Here is an 18,930-nt window from a genome sequence, read left to right as displayed (position 1 = left end):
AAGGGAGGGTATTAGAATAATATCTTTCTCTTTGTGTTATTAATGGTCATTTAAGTTGTTTCTAATTTCGCCTCTAGTTAACAATTGTTTCTTTTAGAAACATCGTCTTTGTAACTCTATTTAAAGGAGCTTTGTCTCCTTGATTAATTGAACAACATCGATTCTTTGAAATCCATATGCTTTTGCATCTGTATTATTCTCCCATCCTGGCCCAAAATCTTTGGTCTTGTTGGCAAGTACCATGGATGAGTGTATGTCTTCCAATTGCTTCTCTAACGGTGATCCGGCTGTTCCGAAGAATATGGTCTTCACTCTCTCGATCAGCTGATTGGCATCTATGTGGATTCCTTCATTCATCTCCTTCTCAAGTATGGTTTCGGCCGCTTTGACAATCTTATCATGTATTAATTTTATTGCCTTGTCCACTTGGGCGCATCCACTGTTGATATCTTCAAAGATAATCCTCCTCATTCGGAGCAAGTTATACCACTGCTGGAGATCAAGCGACTATCCATCTTCAACACTCCTCCATTCACCAAAGTCTGCTTAGGTAAATTTTTCATTGCTTGTAGTCTCGAAATAGTGTAATCTCTGGTGAAAACGAAAGTATCATAAGCTGTCATTAGGATTTGAGTTCTTTCAAGAACGCTGAGACTTTATCAAATATCCTTACTAGCTTCTTCACAAATGCATTTGCCTTCTTGAAATTCTTATTTTTCCAACTGTCCATCAAGTGAGCTAAAGTTCTCATCTTCTCTAGATTGTCCACCGAATCTGGAGGAAGCAGCAGTGGTGGCATACTTGAAGTATCATGTTGCCTTAGCGGTTCCTTGAATTGCTGCAAGTAGCTTCTCAACGCACTTACTTCTTTCTCTAGTTTCTTGTTCTTCTCTATTTCTAGCTTCAACATATCATGGGCTGTCTTTATAGTATCATTCAAGTCTTCCATCACTTGTTTGGTGGTGGGAGGACTTAAGTCAATAGTCTCCAAGTCATAATCTTCTACTGTGATCTCATTTTTCAGGCTTATCTACTCTTGGAGTGGAAATCTGTGTCACTCGAGATCCTATATTAGCCCTTGTTATCTTCGACATCTTCCTCCTTCTTTTTAGTTGTCTCTTGAGTTCTATTCAGGAAGCTGCCCAAATCATCAATAGGATCTTCCTCTACTACTATTACTTCTTTTGCCAATCTTTCCCTAAGCCATGCTGGGATAGCGGGTCGTTCTTCTCCCACTTGCAGCTCCTTGAGCTATTGATCTTCTTGGGGTGGAGAGGTTACCTCTTCATCCTTATTCTCTATATCCACGTATTTATTTGCACCTGCCTTGCTATTAGCTTGTGCATGTGGCACTGGATTATCTTGGACTTGTGGTTGCTTTCCTTTGTTTGTTCTGTCGCCTCTACTATTCTGGACTATAGACTCCATGGATTCATTCACCCCATGAATCTATGCTTTCTCTAGGTGGTTTACTTTCTTTATCGGTTGCTTGATTCATCTCTACATCATGTATGGAAGAAGTGCTAGTGGAAGGGTGGCTTGAATTTGACTTATGTTTCTTGTGGGATGATCCTTCTTTGTGACTTTCCTTTCTCTTTGATTCTCTGGAGTGAACTGATTGGGTGGCACTTCCACTCACGCTTGTGCTTTCTATATCTTCGTCGGAGGATTCTGTCTCTCCCATCAATTTGAAAGTCAGCTATGCATTTTGGCCCTTTAACTTTTGAATTTGGATCTCTACCCATCGTTGTATGTATGCTAAGACTGGCTTCATTAAATCTTTCAAATCAGTGACCTCCACATCAATCCAATTGACTTCCACCTTCCTGTCTTTCTCTTGCTCATATACTGGCTGCATGCATTTTCCACTATCTTATGCTTGATGTGGGATGTCAAAAACTTTGCACATCCTGATGATGTCAATTGGTAGCCTTGAGCACATCTTTCTTCTTATGCCTAGATCATCTTGGGTGTTCATCTAGTAGTTTTCCAATTGTAGCTTGTGCTTGTGTCTTCTTTCGTTAGCTCTTCTCATGTTGCCGCAAGGATCAAATTTCTCTCTAGAGAAGTATGGAATAAGGAAGTGAGATCTCAATTCTTCTTTTGATTTCTTCACTGCTTGTAGGGATGGACACACTTCCAATGAGTTGTCTTATGTCTATTCTTTTGCACTGTCATATGTGGTCAATTGTCTCACCAACTCAAGCAATATTATTTTGCCGGTAGGATAGCATGGTAGCATGTAGGGCGGACAAGAGCATCCATGGATTCTTATGTAGGTGAACTTGGGAAACTGAATATACCAAGCACCAAAATTCTTTACTAATTCTTTTGCTTACGTGGATAGCCTTTGATGAATTCCGCCTTGCAGTGTTCTTGTTATATGCATAGTGAAAGCGTCGCTCACCCTTTTGTAATGTGCTTTGCTAGGGTAGTGCAACTGTGTGTATGATTCACATGCTCTCATCTCTCCAACTCCCATTCCGACTGGACCTCTATACATTAATGTTGTGTACTCATGAGCTCTGGCAAGTGAGTATATGATATAGGAACTCATGTAAAATGTCTTTGTACGTGCAAGCCTCTTCAACTATAGATCAAGGTTGTTGCTTATGATTCTTGCTCAATTGATCTTCTCTCTTCTTGGTGATATTGTCTCCATGAAATAGAACATCTAATTCTCAAACTGAGACACCTGAGAGATTCCCATAACTCGGTTGAGTAAAGTGATCAAATCACCAAACTCTTCCGTAAAATCAATCTTGTGAAGCTTGCTGGGTACCTTGGATATGTCGGTCTACTCTTCAATAAGCAATGCTTGTTGATTATGCCGAGGCATTTGTCGGGATGATCTTCATAAACTGCCTATGCTCCTTTGCTTTTGTAAACCATGTCTTTGGGATCGGGTATGTGGAAAGCCTCATTGATGGCCGTCTCGGATAGGTACGCAAGTACTTTGCCATCAGATGCCACTATCGTTCTTGTGCTGGCATCATAATGTTTGGCACTCTCAACAATCAACTCATTGCATTGTATAGCCAAAGGGAAGCCCGCTGCTCTTACTATCTCGTTCTCGATCATCATCTTTGAAAATCCAGAAGGCTTGGTTGTATATAAGGGGCCCTGGAAATTCTTCATGTCCATTCGTCCTAGGTTGGTGTCTCCTACATTATTCCAAAATGATGTTATCTTGGATTCCAGTGCTTCTCCCTTTGAGTCTTCCTTAATGAGGGTTTGTCGCACACCTGCTGCGGTCTTTGGGGTTGCCATGCTCTACATGGAAGAGTTGTCTAATTTAGTTTGTTATATGACCTCAATGTCTACATCATCTGATGATGCATCTAGGTTAGCAATTCCAGCAAAATGTTTACAACATCCAATCTCAATGAAATTGCTAAAACCCTAGGTGTGAACATAAACCCTAGACTGTCAAAATCTGAAAATAATCATCTAGTTATAATGAATTTTGCATTGAAGCATGTTAGATGATCAACTTAAGGGTATCAAAGCATGATGCAATAAGTATCATATGACTGAAACTTCACAAAATCATAGTTCTGTAGCTATATAAATATCATCCTTAGGTCTGATTTAAATAAAAATGAACAAAAACAACTTGTTTCAGACTTGGAACTGAATTCTAAACTGACTGGTAATTCTGATGTTGCCCTCAATCTGGCAAAATTGCCTTTGCCTTGATGTGCTATCTCTGTGATTGATGCTGGTAATGCTGATATTGAGGGTTGAATTTGCTGGTTTTTGATGTTGATTGCCTCCTTTTGACAAAGTAGGTTCGCTGGTCTGCAAGTAATGAATTCACCTATCCTTTTGAGGTGAATTGACAATGTCTTAAGTTTAACCCTCAATCTTGATATTGAATTTGCCTTCTATTGAATATGCTGATGAAGATTGCTGTTTGCAATGGTGAATTCGCTTTGCCTTGAAAGAAACAAGTTCGCTGGTTGAAGATTCAAATTCACTGCCTTAGGATAACAATTCACTTGGCAAATGGGGAGTTCACTGAATCTTTGAATAGAATCACTATCTCTTGATCAAAATTGCTTCTCACAGAAGGTAATTCACTTTGGAAATCGTATGTTGATCAAATGAAATGATCAACCTATCTTTATAGAGATTGGGAGGGATGCATTCATTCAATCCAAGGCCGACTTGTCTTTTCATTTAATGTTTTGCAACTTCACATTTTATTTTCCAATGAGAAGGCCGACTTGTATTTCCTTTCAAATTTAAATTAAAACGTTCACTTATAGGCGGGACCCTCTTCATGTGTTGGCGCAAACATTCACCCTCCTCCCTTGTCATGCCTTAGGAATGGTCGGGTTTTTGCCCATGCAAAGGAAATGCTAGGTTGTGGTTTGGACGGGGCAAAGGAAATGCTAGGTGGAAGGTCACGATTTTGGGGGGTCAAAGGAAGTTCGTGGTTCTGATGCCCCTAAGGAAGTTTGTGGTTTTGACACTCCAAAGGAAGTGCCATCATGCAAGTTGGGGATTTTGGGGGTCAATGACAATGACCCAAAGATATCAACCTTGTTCGCTTAAGCCCAAGATCTTCCAAATCGCTGCAAAAAACTTTCCCCTGATCAAAATTTTAAAGGTCACCTACCTTGATCCGGTTTTTAGGAGGTCAAAGGAAATGTTTATAAGCTGATCGGACTTTTGACTAGGCAAAGGAAATGCCCGAGCTTGATTGTGGATTTGATCAAGCAAAGGAAGTGCTAGGTCGGGGTTTCACGGGGTCAAAGGCAAAGACCTCAAGCTGGATCGGGGTTTCAAGGGGGCAAAGGAAATGACATCAAATTTTCTATTTCACTCATTCAATTACCTTGCCCTAAGCCATTTCATGATTGTTTAGGCCTTAACTTATCCTCCTTCCAAGCACTCACTCTCCGTTAACAATTCTCCTTAATCAAACTCAGCACTTCATCTCTGATTTTGCAAGCCAATGATGATGATCAAATGGAATGATCATCATGAATCGTTCACTTCAAAACTGTTGAGGACTAAATCAACTCAGCCTCATCAAACCTAAAGGATCAGACCGCTGCCAAACCTATCTGAAGCCTAAAACTAAAAGCAAAAGAGGGGTTCCCCATTTGTGATGGAGCGATGTGTGAAATGGTCACAACAAGCACCCATTGTGTGCAAGCAAATAAATTAAATAAAAAATAAATTGTTACTGTTTTGGGCTGACCTCCTTGAAGAGTCACCCCTCTTGGGTGAAAGGGTGTATTTGGCATGTATATGAGAAGATAAGTTAGAGATGAGAGGAGGAAGATTATAAAAATATCATTCCTATTTAGAGCAGATATAAAGGAGTAAAAGTTGGAATCGTGGAGCAGGTATATGGCAGATTTATGAGCAAACTATTGAAGATCATATTGCAGATTTGTGAGTAGAAGATCAGTAAATCATTGTTTATTGCAGGCTGTAGCATCGCTATTCAATTGTGTTATGCATAAATATGGGTGTGTTATGTATGCTTGATGTATGGGCTATAATATATGTGTAATAATGTATTTAATGCATAATTCTTAAAAAATTGATTTGCTGCAACCAACCATGAGGAGGTTAGAAAAGGAGTACAAGGAGGTAGAAACTGTTATGAGGTTTTCTTCTAGGCACACCACGTCATGGTGGTGACTGAAAGTCCCATGAGGCGAAGGGGGTGCAAGGAGTGCCCTGCCCTTGGGCTTAAAAGGGAAGGACGCTCCGAACACCCTATTGTGACTTACCCACCAACCTCAACAAGGGCTGATTATTGGAAAAAGAATTCAAAGGGATATCAATCATAGGTGGCAAATAAGGAGGCATGAGCATAAAGAATAAATACAAGTGTCCTCACTAGGTACACCACCTCATGAAGGATGGATGGGGGAAGGCCACATGAGGCCAAGAGGGATGGTATATCGGCTCTTGGGCCTAGGATAGAGAGTCACTTCAGGCGCCCTATCATGTCCCCTTATCCGGGTCATTATGGTTGAACCCCAAATAATAAATATTAGAGATTATATGATTAAAATGGTTGTGAATATGTGCTCTAACCCTAGTAGTAATAATTGATATCGTGTATTGTATTTTTCATTGATTATCTAACATGATTTTAGGATCTGAATCAGGATCTATCTAGTTCAGCAATTTAAGTTGGTAAATGATATCCCCAGCTCCACTCCATTTCTTGTTTTACTTGGAATTGTGATTTTAGGGAAAAAACTAGGGCATTTACAAAAGGGGACATTGCACAAGTAGTAGGTCAAGTGGGAGATATTAAGCCTCAACCAATTGAATTGTCAACTAGTCAATTGCATGCAAAGATACACAAGCCAACACAGAGGAGTGGATAACTTGTAAGGAACCTCAAAAGGTAGAAATGAGGTCACACAAACCAAACAAGGGCAGAGCTAGGTGGAACAAGCCTATAGCAAGCTAGACATGAATCTAGGCATGACAACCTCAAACCAATTGTTGTCTAGAAATGGTTTGAACTAGAAATTTGCTTGCACGTTAGATTAATCATCATGTATAAAATTCACATAAATCAAAGGATTCATTTTAACCCAAAGTTATATTATTCACTAGCATACCCATTTGCCTCATGCATGACACAAGCATACATGGCAAGACCTAATTTTTACCAAGAGTCAAATGCACAACATTAACTAATAATTCTACTTCATAATCATAGCAATGTTTAAAGCATAACATATAATTCATAAGCATTGACATTCTGGATCAATTGCTACAAGCATAGATGAGCAATTCAACTCCTAGCATAATGTTGACTATACGACATCATGTAATTGATTCTCTTTGGTGGTAGCATTCAAATGATTAACGAAACATAGCTTCAAGATCATAACAAATTTCTAAGCAAATTAAGTCTATATATCTCATTACCAAGATTGCTTCAAACATGCCAAATCCTTCATAAAACAGTAAGCAAAAATAACTCAAATAATGACATATTAATGACATACACGTATTACCATGGAATGGATCTCATCTCAAATATGGATGATTCTAAGTCCAAATAATAGGATCTAATAATATTGAATTCAAAAAGTGAAGGTTCATCATTACAAAGATTAATTACAAATTGCTTTTCTCTACATGGATAACAATCTAGCTCCATTATTTCATTTGAACACAATTTAGGGCCTAACATTCCATGCATCATAATTGAACAAGGACATGATACAATAATGAATCTCATTTCATTTTGATAGCACAACTCAATGCGTGATTTACCTTAATTTATTCTTTCCAAAGAAGATCAAATTCAACTATTCAGTACATGAGAACAAGCCTATAAATCACGCCACAATGACATGGCAAAATATGAAATGGTAATTGCTTGATATTAACAATGAGACGAGAGACTTCTTAAATAATAAATTACATGATGATGTTTCTAAAAGAAACAATCGTGAACAAACAAGCAGAAATAGAAACTAACTAAATAAACATAAAACAACTATATGACCATTAAATAATACTTTAAATATTTTAATACCCTCCTTTAATGGTCATCCTATCAACTACACCAAGTTGCCCCCTAAATTTTACAAACTTGTCCGGGCTCAGAGGCTTGGTGAGAATGTTTGCAGTCTGGTCCAGAATTGAAACATGCTGCAAAACCACAGTTCCATTTTCAACAAGCTGTTGAATGAAATGAGAATGAAGTTCTACATGTTTGGTTCGCTTGTGGAAGACTAGATTCTCAACACCCATTGATTGTCATATAACAGGTGTGAAGGCCCTGCTTGAGACATTTTCATGTCAAAAAGCATCCTTCGTAGCCATATTGCCTCACATGCTGCCTTAATAGTTCCCTGATACACTGCTTTTGTCGAGGAAAGAGCTACCGCTTGTTGCTTCTTACTGGTCCATGTGACTGCAACCGTACCAAGACTGAAGACATACTTGGAAGTAGACTTGTCATCAACAAAACCTGCCTGATCTGAGTTTGTGAAACCAATCAGTTGAGGATCTTTGCTTCCGTTATATAGAATGCCAAAGTCTGGTGTCCCTTTAACATATCTCAGTACATGCTTCGCTGCAACCCATTGTTCTACTTTAGGGGCTATCATGAAACTAGATATGTAGCTCACAACATAACTAAGATTAGGTCTTGTGGCTGTAAGATAGATGAGACTGCCAACTAGTTTCCTGAAAGCTAATTCATTCACCACAGGTTAATCTAATTTGGCTGATAGTTTTAGCCCTTTCATCATAGGTGTAGATGAAGGTTTGCAATCTTGCATCCTGAACTTATCTAGCAAACTCCTGGCATACTTCGACTAAGAAATGAGAATGCTACCACCTGTCTGCCAAACCTCTACGTCGAGACAATAATGCCGAAGTTGCACATCTGTCATATCAAATGCCTGACACAAGTTTTGTTTGATGTGTTCAAGCAACTATGCTCCACTACCAATAATGTTGATATCATCCACATAGATGACAAGAAAAATGATGTCATTACCCGCACTCTTGACATACAAGTTGGGATTCGAAGGACTTCTCTAAAAGCGCTGTGCAATCAAATATTGATCAATCTTGATGTACCATGCCTTGGGGGCTTGTTTTAGACCATAAAGAGCCTTCACTAATCTGCATACTTGGTGCTCTTTGCCTGCAACCTTGAAACCTTGAGGTTGCGTCATGTAGACCTCTTCCTCAAAATTACCATTGAGGAAGGCACTCTTCACGTCCATTTGATGGACTTTCTAGCCAGATTGTGCTGCAATGGCTAGAACTAGTTGAATGGTGCTCATCTTTTCCGTGGGAGCAAAGGTTTCCTCATAGTCAACACCATTCTGTGAGAAGCCTTTAGCTACTAATTGAGCTTTATATTTATCAAGTGCTCCATTAGCTTTGTACTTGACTTTATGGACCCATTTGCAGCCAATGGGTTTCTTCCTTGGTGGAAGATCTGACAGAACCCAAGTGCTATTCTTCAGAAGACTATGATGTTCAACTTCCATAGCCATTTCCCATTCATGTTTACCTTTTGCCTTTGAATAAGTTTGGGCTTCATAAACACTCTGAATGTTCGCCATAAGAGCAAAATTGATTGTGTTCTTTTTCTTGCTCTTGCCTCTAGAAGATCTACCCTCAACAAGGTCATTATCTCGAACATCACCGATAAGCTTTTCCCACCACTTAGGACAAAGAGCAAAACCACCTACTTCTAAGTCAGGTTTATTAACATGACTTGGGCTGCCTGGAATAAAATCATCTGGATGCTGATCTAGGTTTTCTTGAGGGAACTTTGGTGGTACAATATCATGCCTAGGAGATTCCACAACTTCAGGTTTAGAATCATTAGAATTCCTCCCTACAGGTGAAGCTAATGGAAGCCTGACACCTATATCTTTTGTCTGCAGAGGTTGATCTTCAGGACATTGGATGGGAGAAGTGAGCTGAAAGGGCTCACCTTCTTCATCAAAAACCACATTTCTACTGAATGTGAGACGATCAGTGTCCACATCAATCAACCGATAGGCCTTATGATTGTCACTATAACTAGTAAGCATAAACTTCTGACTTTTGGAATCTAGTTTTGTTCTCTTGGCATTTGGAATCCAAACATATGTTGTTGAACCAAAAACCTTGAGGTGGCTGATTTTTGGTTTCCTCCTAGAACAAACTTCTTTAGAAGTCATCTTCTTAACGACTTGTGTGGGAGACCGATTCAGAAGCTATATTGTAGTATACACCGCCTCAACCCAAAACTTCTTAAGTGCATTCTTGTTTTCGAGCATACATGGAGCCATCTTTGTTATGGTTCAGTTTCTCCGCTCAACAACACCATTTTGTTGAGGGAGCCATCTTTGTTATGGTTCAGTTTCTCTGCTCAACAACACCATTCTGTTGAGGGGTATAAGGTGTGGTAAGTTGACACTTGATATCGTGTTTAGAACAAAAGTTCATGAATTCAGCGGAACAAAATTTACCCCCATTATCTGACCTAAGAGTTATGATTTGATGTCCTGACTCTTTTTCAACTAATGCTTTAAACTTCTCAAAATTCATTACATATTTGATTTTGCTTTGAGAAAAAAACCCCACATTTTTCTACTAAAATCATCAACAAATAGAAGAAAATACTTGGCACCAGTATTCGGTGCCGTATTCATTGGTCCACAAGATCTGCATGAACCAGCTGTAATACCTTAGATGCTCTCCAAGCTTGTCCATCGGAGAATAGAGTTCAATGCTCCGCACACACAATCTGTTTGCTGCTGAATCTCAGGTAAGCCTTCTACCAGATTCTCCCAAGCCAACTGAGAGAGATATGATAGGTTGAGATGCCCATACTGTTGATGCCAAAGAGTGCTCATGGAAGAACTCTTTGCAGCCATTGCAATCTCTTGGGTCTCTCTAGTATCAACCAGCCTGTATAAGCAAATGTCATTGAAACAACAACAAAAGGATAACAATCTTGCACCCAAGTATTACGGCCTTGATACAATGTTGTAGAGGGTTGACAATGTAACATACAAATTGGAGTTAGCTATGTCAACAAAATACATCCAATCTTCCATGTTTCATGCATGAAGAGGATTATTGGACAAAGAGTTGCACTAGAGAGATTGAGGGAATTCTTCAAACATGCACTAGGATGCTATGGACGAGGGCAATCATAAAGTATTTGATAAAATAGAACTTTCTAGTCGAAGAAGCTACATGAGAAAATGAGGATTTTGTGCAAAACAATTCGCTGTTGATCAATGTTGAGGGCAATGCTTCTCTGGAGAAGGAGTCATGCTATGTCCTTTATTGTATAGTGTGCATAAAGTTACGAGTAGTTGGCTTGTGGCTACCTTAACTCTTTAGTTATTTGTTAATTACTATAGTCTTATATAAATAGTTAAGTCAGCTTGGGTGGCATCCAAGGCATAAGTATGGTATCTATAAGAGCTAGTAGTTAGTTTATGATCTTGATATCGCAAATTTTGTTCTTGGAGACTTTTGGAGGTTTGCCCCCTTGAAGTGGCTTATCATTCTCAAGCACTTGTCAAGTATTTGCAACATATTTCCAATGTTACTCAAGAATGCGTTTCCACCCTAAAGGCACACGTTTCGGAAACATTTCCAAGCCGTCCCCGATCAGGCAAAATTTTCGGAGATTGTCCCGAAAACTCAGAAACGGTCAATGATGTGGTCGGAGACCATTGATCGTCCCCCTAGACGGCTAGGGACGACCAACCCATCCCTTGATCGTCTCTGGGACAGACGACGACCATTTTTGGCGGCAGGAGGGATTAAAAAGCAATTTTTTTTATAAAATCTGTTTTTTAGATCAAAACGCTAACTAAAGCAATGAGTGATATTTTTAATACCAAAGTGAAGCGATATTAATCAATGGAATTAATATCGATATTAATTATTAATCAATGGAAGCGATATAAAATATGATATCGAATTAGTTAATTACACTATCTTTGTTTTCATTTTGACTTTGAAGTTTGAGACTTTGAGTCTTTTGACATAATATGATACATTGATACAATGATAATTGAATCTTGATATATGATATGATACTTTAAATCTTTAACTTTTCATTTTGTTGAAACTTGCAGCCTTTGCTTATTTAAATATTTTGAAATCTTTAACTTTTCATTTTGTTGAAACTTGCAGCCTTTGCTTATTTAAATATTTTGATATATGATATGATACTTGATAGTGATACTTTTCATTGTTTCAATGAATTATATCTATGAATGTATGAAATTGAAATTTGAACTCTCATTTGATTCATTTGATCATGATGCTATCCTATGTTTTTATTCTATGATGATTCGATGAATGATCATTGATTCAATGATTTTAGATTTAGAGTCTAGATCCTGATTTATAAATGTTATTGTGTTGCTATGATGAATGTTACTGTGTTAGAATGTTATATATATACTCAAGCCATCATCTTGATAACAATTTTCCATTAGTATCGTTATCTTAATGGCTTTTTATTCATAGATATTGCCAATAATCACAAGATAAGGGTCCCACAAAGCACACAAGCACTTCAAAGTGTTTCTTGGTGGGGGGAGTAACAAGTAATGCAAACTTCTGCTTTGGGATTTTAAACCTCTAACCTCTTACCCTATCAGCACTGGTAAATATAGAGAATAGTTTCAGAGTGTCCTCTAGCAATTTGAATGCTCTTGCAAAAGATATAAGAGATTGTATAGGGAAAGAGAACAAGTGTGGACAGTTAATGCATAAAATGTTGCCAAGGTGACTTAAAGAAAGAATGACCAAGTTTGGCTAGAATTGTGGTGTGTGCCTAGGCTGGTATCTTAAAATCACTCAACAGTTGTGCAGACCCACATGATGGGAATAAGATAACATATATAGAGTATGGGAGTCATCAAACATTCACTAAGATATGGGCTACTAAATGGATCTCAAAATAGGAAAAGACAGTGTTTCTCTTTCTGTACACTCAAAGGAACCAAGGAAGCTACTAAGTAGGCAATGTTTAGACAATGTATATAGATTCTAAGTCATGCAATGAAGTAATTGAAAGACTTTGCAAGAAGGCAGTAAGACAGACAATATGTACAACAATTGCTAAGGCAACAAGCAAGGGACTCATCTATGCAATCTATGTAAACGAGGCAATATGTTGACCAATGTGACTGACAAACATGCAAGAGGTGGAGAGAAGATATTTACTAAGCTGTGGGGAACTTGATGGTGCAAGGATTTCACCCTTTATGTAGAGCTTTGTTCCAAGGTTTGATGAATTTGGTTGAAACTTTGGAAGCAAAGAGGTAGCCAAGCAAGTCCAATAGGTCCATTTTCCCATGGTTTTCATCTTGATCTGCATCAAATTCTCAATTCCAATTCTTTACGTCTTCCTGCCTTGAGTTCCTTTGGGTGAAGTTCTCTTTGTTCTTAGCAGGATGTCATGGCCCTACCATGACTTCTCTCACAACCTACCTTAAGGAAAAATAAATAAGGAATATATCTATACCTTCAGAAAATTATCTTATTATATGGGACTTCACAATTTTCTAATCAGCAGCCTGCAAGCATTCGCTCCCTTAATCAACAAACCAACAACTAAGACGTTTTCCAAGGAGGAGGTAGGAACAGTCAAGGAATAGCAATTATCTCTTCATGCGATCAGTGATTTGTCTAAGCGAAACCCCTCCATGTAATCAGCGATTTGCCTAAGCGAGTTAAGGGTTTGCTTAAACAATTAACAAAGAATAAACCATATGCAGCACCCAGGATTAAGGCGTAGATGATTAATCATTAAGTTAATAGGGGCCGAGTTAGTAAGTTAATAAGCATAATGAAAAAGCAAGACACACAAAGGAAGAGTTACCATTTCTGGAAGGATATAACCGGTCAAGAGGCACAATCTTTCACACCCTCTTGAGGGATATATAGGCTGGGTCAATATGTCAAGGAAGCCATCAAGTGATCAGCATCGAAAGCAGAAGAAGAGCAATTGATCTATTATAAGCAAGTAGCTTCATATTTGACAGATTCATATACATTTACCAATATTGGGTATGATGCATGAGGCATATAGTATGATCTTACTAACTTGTTATCTTGTCTTCCATGTAGAAATGAATGTAATGAATATTTTATTGTTAATATATATTTATATACTTCTATCCTTGCTACTTTGATATTAGGCATAACAAATTATTGTGTAGATTCCTAATACTTCATCCGACAAATCATCTCATCATGGAAGGTAGAATAGAATACATATAAGGGATGCAAGTAGCACAAGGTTCCATTCAAGTAGAGCAACCCTGAGTGGGGCCAGGAGGCCAAATGGTAGGTGTCATTCCATGCTCTTGGGCTTGATGGAAAAGAATAAGCTCGAGGCACCTTATATGATGTTCCAAGGGACTCCATAATGAGCATAGGTTGTAGGGAAAGTGCTAGTGAATCCCTCATGCATGTTATGTAAGGATGATTAGGTCTTTCTTTAAAATATTGTTGGTTATATGTTATTTTCATCTTTCATAATGATAACTAAACTGCTAGCAGGGTCTAAATAGAGGCATAAAGAAGCAAGTTGTACTTCCTTAATATAATTCAGACCTCAATTGGTATTCTAGGACAAAATATAGGAATATCCCAATAGGGGACATTACACGAGGGAATTTAGAAGGCCTAACCAAACCTAACCAGAAGATAAGTTTCTTGAGACCTAACTAAACCTAAAACCAAACCTAACCAGAAGATAAGTTTCTTGAGACCTAACTAAACCTAAAACCAAACCTAGACTAAAACTGTAGACAAAATTTTATAAGTTTCTTGAGAATTTAAAGGGAGTTTTACATTAAATGCAATTTGCTGAAAGACTATGATTTTGCTCTGAATGCAAGTGTTGCATTGTCAACAGTTAAGCCTTGTAGTGAGATTTTGATTTTCAGATATTGAGGATAAACAATCAAAGCAGAAACGATAGAATTGAATATCCTATATGCTACAGCAGAGACCAGTATTAGTTTCAAGTTTGCAACAAGATTTGAATGAAACACAAAGACATGCTCATCGTTCACTAAAGTTCAACCCAGCATATTGGCATTAATAGGAGAGATTAAACAAACTAAACATCACAAAATTTCATAAAACAAACAACTAAACTGCATTCAAAGCTACAATTTAGAAAAACTGATTTCACCAATACAAAGTTAGACTAAATGCAATTCCCTTTATTTACTTGATGAAATTACAAGCATGCAATCATTGAATAACTTCAACTGAATAACAGTTTCTGCTGTACATGTTTAGCATCAACTACTCTTGTTTATAATCTTTCAAGGGTCACTTTAAGGGATTAAAATGGTAATAAAATACTCCCAATAAGTACATCTTTAAAGCTTTATTATCCCTATATACCATGTTACCGGGTCCTCCTATTTTGACCCTGGTCCATGTGTTGTTTCTATCCTGGTATTGGTCCTATACTGGTTCGTCCCCAGGTAGGCCCAGGGTGCTGCCTGGGCACCCGGGTTCCCTGTGGGCCCTTCTGTGGAGAATTTGTTAAGAGATTTTTAATACTGCTATTTATATGGTTTCCATAGGCAAACCTTGTCATATACATGAGCATTAGAATGGTATCTGTAGGCAAAAATCTTGCTGATAACTTTTGGACAGAAGCAGATACCTTTCAAAAGAAGTCCTACAAAGGCAGTGAGGAAGATGCACCTGAGGTGGAACATTCTAGAGCATGAAGTAGTTATGATTATATATAGTTACTAAAGCAACGGCAACATAACCTGGAAGACGAGTTGGAAAAGTATCTTCATTGGATATACTGAAGTTGCTTATCAATGTAGAGATTTCTTGATCTGGAAAATAGTGACATACTTTAATCAAGATAGATTAATTTTGATAGAGATAGTGAGGCTAAAGAACCAGATTGGCTTGCTATGCAACGATTCATCTAAGACTAGGCAAGGAGATTGTAGAAGACAGAGATAGGGCTATCCTAAAGGAAGAAATGTTGGGAATAGCGGTGATGAATTCAAAGGACAATAGGAATTCATCACACTGTTTAAGTATGCCATTAATGCCATGTACTAAATATGGCTTGTTCTTATAACATCTAATACAAAAAAGAACATTTGATTATTGTCTCTACAATTATACTTTAATTATTCTCTGGGGGAAATATAACACGTGAGAATGTTGTAAAATACTAAAATTCATTGGGAGTTGAAACAAAATGAGAAGTCTAAGTTTGTTTGGTTGAGAGTAAGTCTATTGTGTGTGTAGTATCTTGGTGTACGGTGAGAATTTATGCTTACTCCATCTCATGATGATAATAAGTGTATTGATATATAACAGTTTGGTTCTGTTACACCAAAATATACGATGATAAAAAAGGAGAGGATTACTAATTTTGCAGAAATAAATCAGACAAAGAGGTGAATGTCTGTTGAAGATGATAGAGTACATGTAATTCAAGGTTCAGAAAATGTTTCTATGAAGTTGCTGAATGGTAAGCACACAGAGAATTCAGAAGGTAATAAATAGAACTCTTCAAGTTCAATTGGCTTTGGTTCACTTGTGTTATTTTTGGTTTTTCCATCTCCAGTTGAGCCTTGAGGACTGTTTCAAACGGCTCTTTCTTTTCTGGAATGAATTGGCTATAGTTACTGTCCTAGAATAATCTGGATATACTAGTGGCCTGTCCAAATAATTTCACGGAATAACAAGGCATGTGTTTGTCTGTATACTTGCTTTTTGTTTATGTAGAAAGTGCCTGGAAGCTCACTCTGCCTAATTGATTTCATATCACAATGTCCCCTCCCTACCTGTGATAGGGTGAGGAAATGATACCTGTGATAACTCTAGTAAAGCTAGAGAATTTCTATGAAGAGATAAGATGATGGATCTGAAGCCACTTCTGGATTAAATTAGAGTTCCTCTCACAAAGAAGATTGTTTTTGACAGCACGTCATATGTTACAGTTCTGAAAATCCTATGATTGTGGATTTTTGGTAGCTGACTTTGTTTTAACTTAAGACTGTTTGCCATAAGATGACTTATCTTGTTGTACTCTTTCATACTTCTTAGTTTCAATGGAAATGTAAAACTTATGGAACTATAGACTGCTTTGATGCAGCCATTCCTATTATATGTATTTATTTACTCCCAGATCATGTTTGTCACGTGTGAATTTATTTTGCTGTTTTGAAATGATGTTGGGTACTGTAGCAGCCTATAATTTGAATAAAATTCTTAATGTCTTCCCAAGGCCTGTGGTGTTAATCTATAAATAAAAGGATTTCTATAAGCTATACTACCATTATCACAATACCTTTATTTTGTTTTTTGTGACGTGCAACTAGAATCTGCCAATGTCCATATAGTGTTGCTTGACATGTTTTGTGGGGAAAGTTAACGAGTCTGCAAGATTTGGTAGCTTATTTGGCACATTTTGCTTTCTCAGGCACTTAATTAAAATGATCAAGCACTGTTTGGCAGACCCAGTTGCAATGTGGCATGTACGTGAAGAGATATCTTCAGCATTGCTGCTTGTTGTTGACTTTGGAGGATGGTACATGGAAGATTCAAAAGCTTCAAGTGACGATGCAACAGGAATGATTCAACACACTCAAGTGTCCTTACTGAAAGATGTCATTATACCATACACACATCTGCTTCCCACGCTAAACATCTCGGAGGATCACCCACGAGAAACTCTGCTCTACTTCAAAGGAGCAAGACACAGGCATAGGGTACTTACAATTTTTTTCTGTGAAGTTTTGAATTTTGGAATTTGTCAAAAGATAATGTAGATTGTTTGATTGGCAGGGTGGCCTGGTAAGGGATAAGTTATGGAGCCTACTGGATAAGGAACCACATTTTGTCATCGAGGAAGGATTTCCTAATAGTATGGGCCGTGAGCAATCTATACAAGGTATGCGAAATGCAGGATTTTGCCTGCATCCAGCTGGAGATACCCCCACTTCTTGTCGCCTTTTTGATGCAATTGCTAGCTTGTGCATTCCAGTTATTATCAGTGACAACATTGAGCTTCCATTTGAGGGCATGATCGACTATACAAAATTTTCTGTTTTTGTTTCGGTGCATGATGCATTGCAACCAAAATGGCTTGTTAATCATCTTAAAGCTATTAGTGCAACACAGCGAAGGAAAATGCGTGAGAATATGGCTCAAGTTCAGCACATTTTTGAATACGAGAATAATTATCCTGGGGGCATTGGTCCTGCTGTCAGAGATGGTGCAGTCAGTCACATCTGGAAAAAGATTTTGTTTAAGGTACCTTCAATCAAGGAAATGATTGTTCGAGAGTGGAGAAAGCCAAATGGATCTCATATTCCTGTTCGATGTCATTGCACGTGATTTGAAAATTATTGCATAGGAACCACAGTGACATGCACGGTAGAACACCTTGAATGATTATTAATGATAATTTGCCTTAATCAGTCCCCCCATGCCAAAAATGTGAAATGTTAATTTACAGCTACATGCTGGGATCGCTGGTTATTTTGTCTCATAATAGTATATAAAAGTTGAAGTACTATGTTGCAATTTTAGATCAAAAAGTTTTAACATATATATTGGCAATACATTTTTTAGCATGGAACATATGTTATTACATCAGATGAGTACTTTTTTAAGGTGCTCTTGGTTGGCTTATTTTTGGCATGGCTTTTGTGCCATTTTTTTAATCACCCGTGTGTAGATTCTTATGGAAAATGACATTTTTGGAATGTTGAAACATTTGAAAGTTTTGCATTGAAGCAGTTCATGGTTGCCACATCCATTTTTTTAGTCTTGTTAAATTTGGAGCCCTGAAAATCTAATTCCAAGACATGTGAATCACCTTTCCCCAATCACCTTTCCTTGTGGGGAAAGGAGATGCATTTTGCATGGATATCTATTAGATGGTGGGTCCATTTGTATTTTGATTTTCACACCTTTTTGCTCTGTTGTGTAGATTATGTCCATTGCTTCGCTACAAAAAATGAGATATTTGAAAATATAAAGCTGCTTTAGCAGATGACGTGCTTAAGTTGAAATTATTGAATCAAGGAACATGTTACAATAGTTAAAAAACTTACAACCAAGTGTCTACGCCTCTGATTAATTTCTCATTTGCCATAGTTATCCGGAGACTTGTACCATGTCTTCAGTATCAGATACAGGTCCCTATTTCGGAGACATGTGGATGTCTTAAGATGAAGTTTCTTAACATCTTTATATAACTCCGAGAAGCATCTCTTTCAAATTGGGAAACATCATATAGAAATTAATGATATGTATCGTATACATCACATTGGTTTTTTGTTGATGATATCTGGCTCATAAGAGCTAAAAGAAATATACAAATAGAATAATAGTTTTTTAATATTTCATTTTTTTTGCAATAAAATAAATGGGTTGTTTTTA

General features: G+C 37.7%; 1 protein-coding gene across 1 annotated transcript in view; it reads left to right on the top strand.

Annotated features, from left to right (window-relative positions):
• LOC131031100 (probable arabinosyltransferase ARAD1) overlaps window positions 1–18,284 on the top strand; it is a 32,562-nt gene extending 14,278 nt beyond the window's left edge. The window contains exons 2-3 of the mRNA XM_057962131.2: window positions 16,999–17,252; window positions 17,329–18,284. Coding sequence (XP_057818114.2) covers window positions 16,999–17,252; window positions 17,329–17,880 — 806 coding nt within the window. The 3' untranslated portion in view covers window positions 17,881–18,284. The remainder of the gene's footprint in view (window positions 1–16,998; window positions 17,253–17,328) is intronic.
• The last annotated feature ends 646 nt before the right edge of the window (window positions 18,285–18,930 follow it).

This window comes from Cryptomeria japonica, chromosome 4 (genome assembly GCF_030272615.1).
Source record: "Cryptomeria japonica chromosome 4, Sugi_1.0, whole genome shotgun sequence".
NCBI classification, from domain to species: Eukaryota; Viridiplantae; Streptophyta; class Pinopsida; order Cupressales; family Cupressaceae; genus Cryptomeria; species Cryptomeria japonica.
This window is presented reverse-complemented; position numbering and strand designations above follow the sequence as displayed.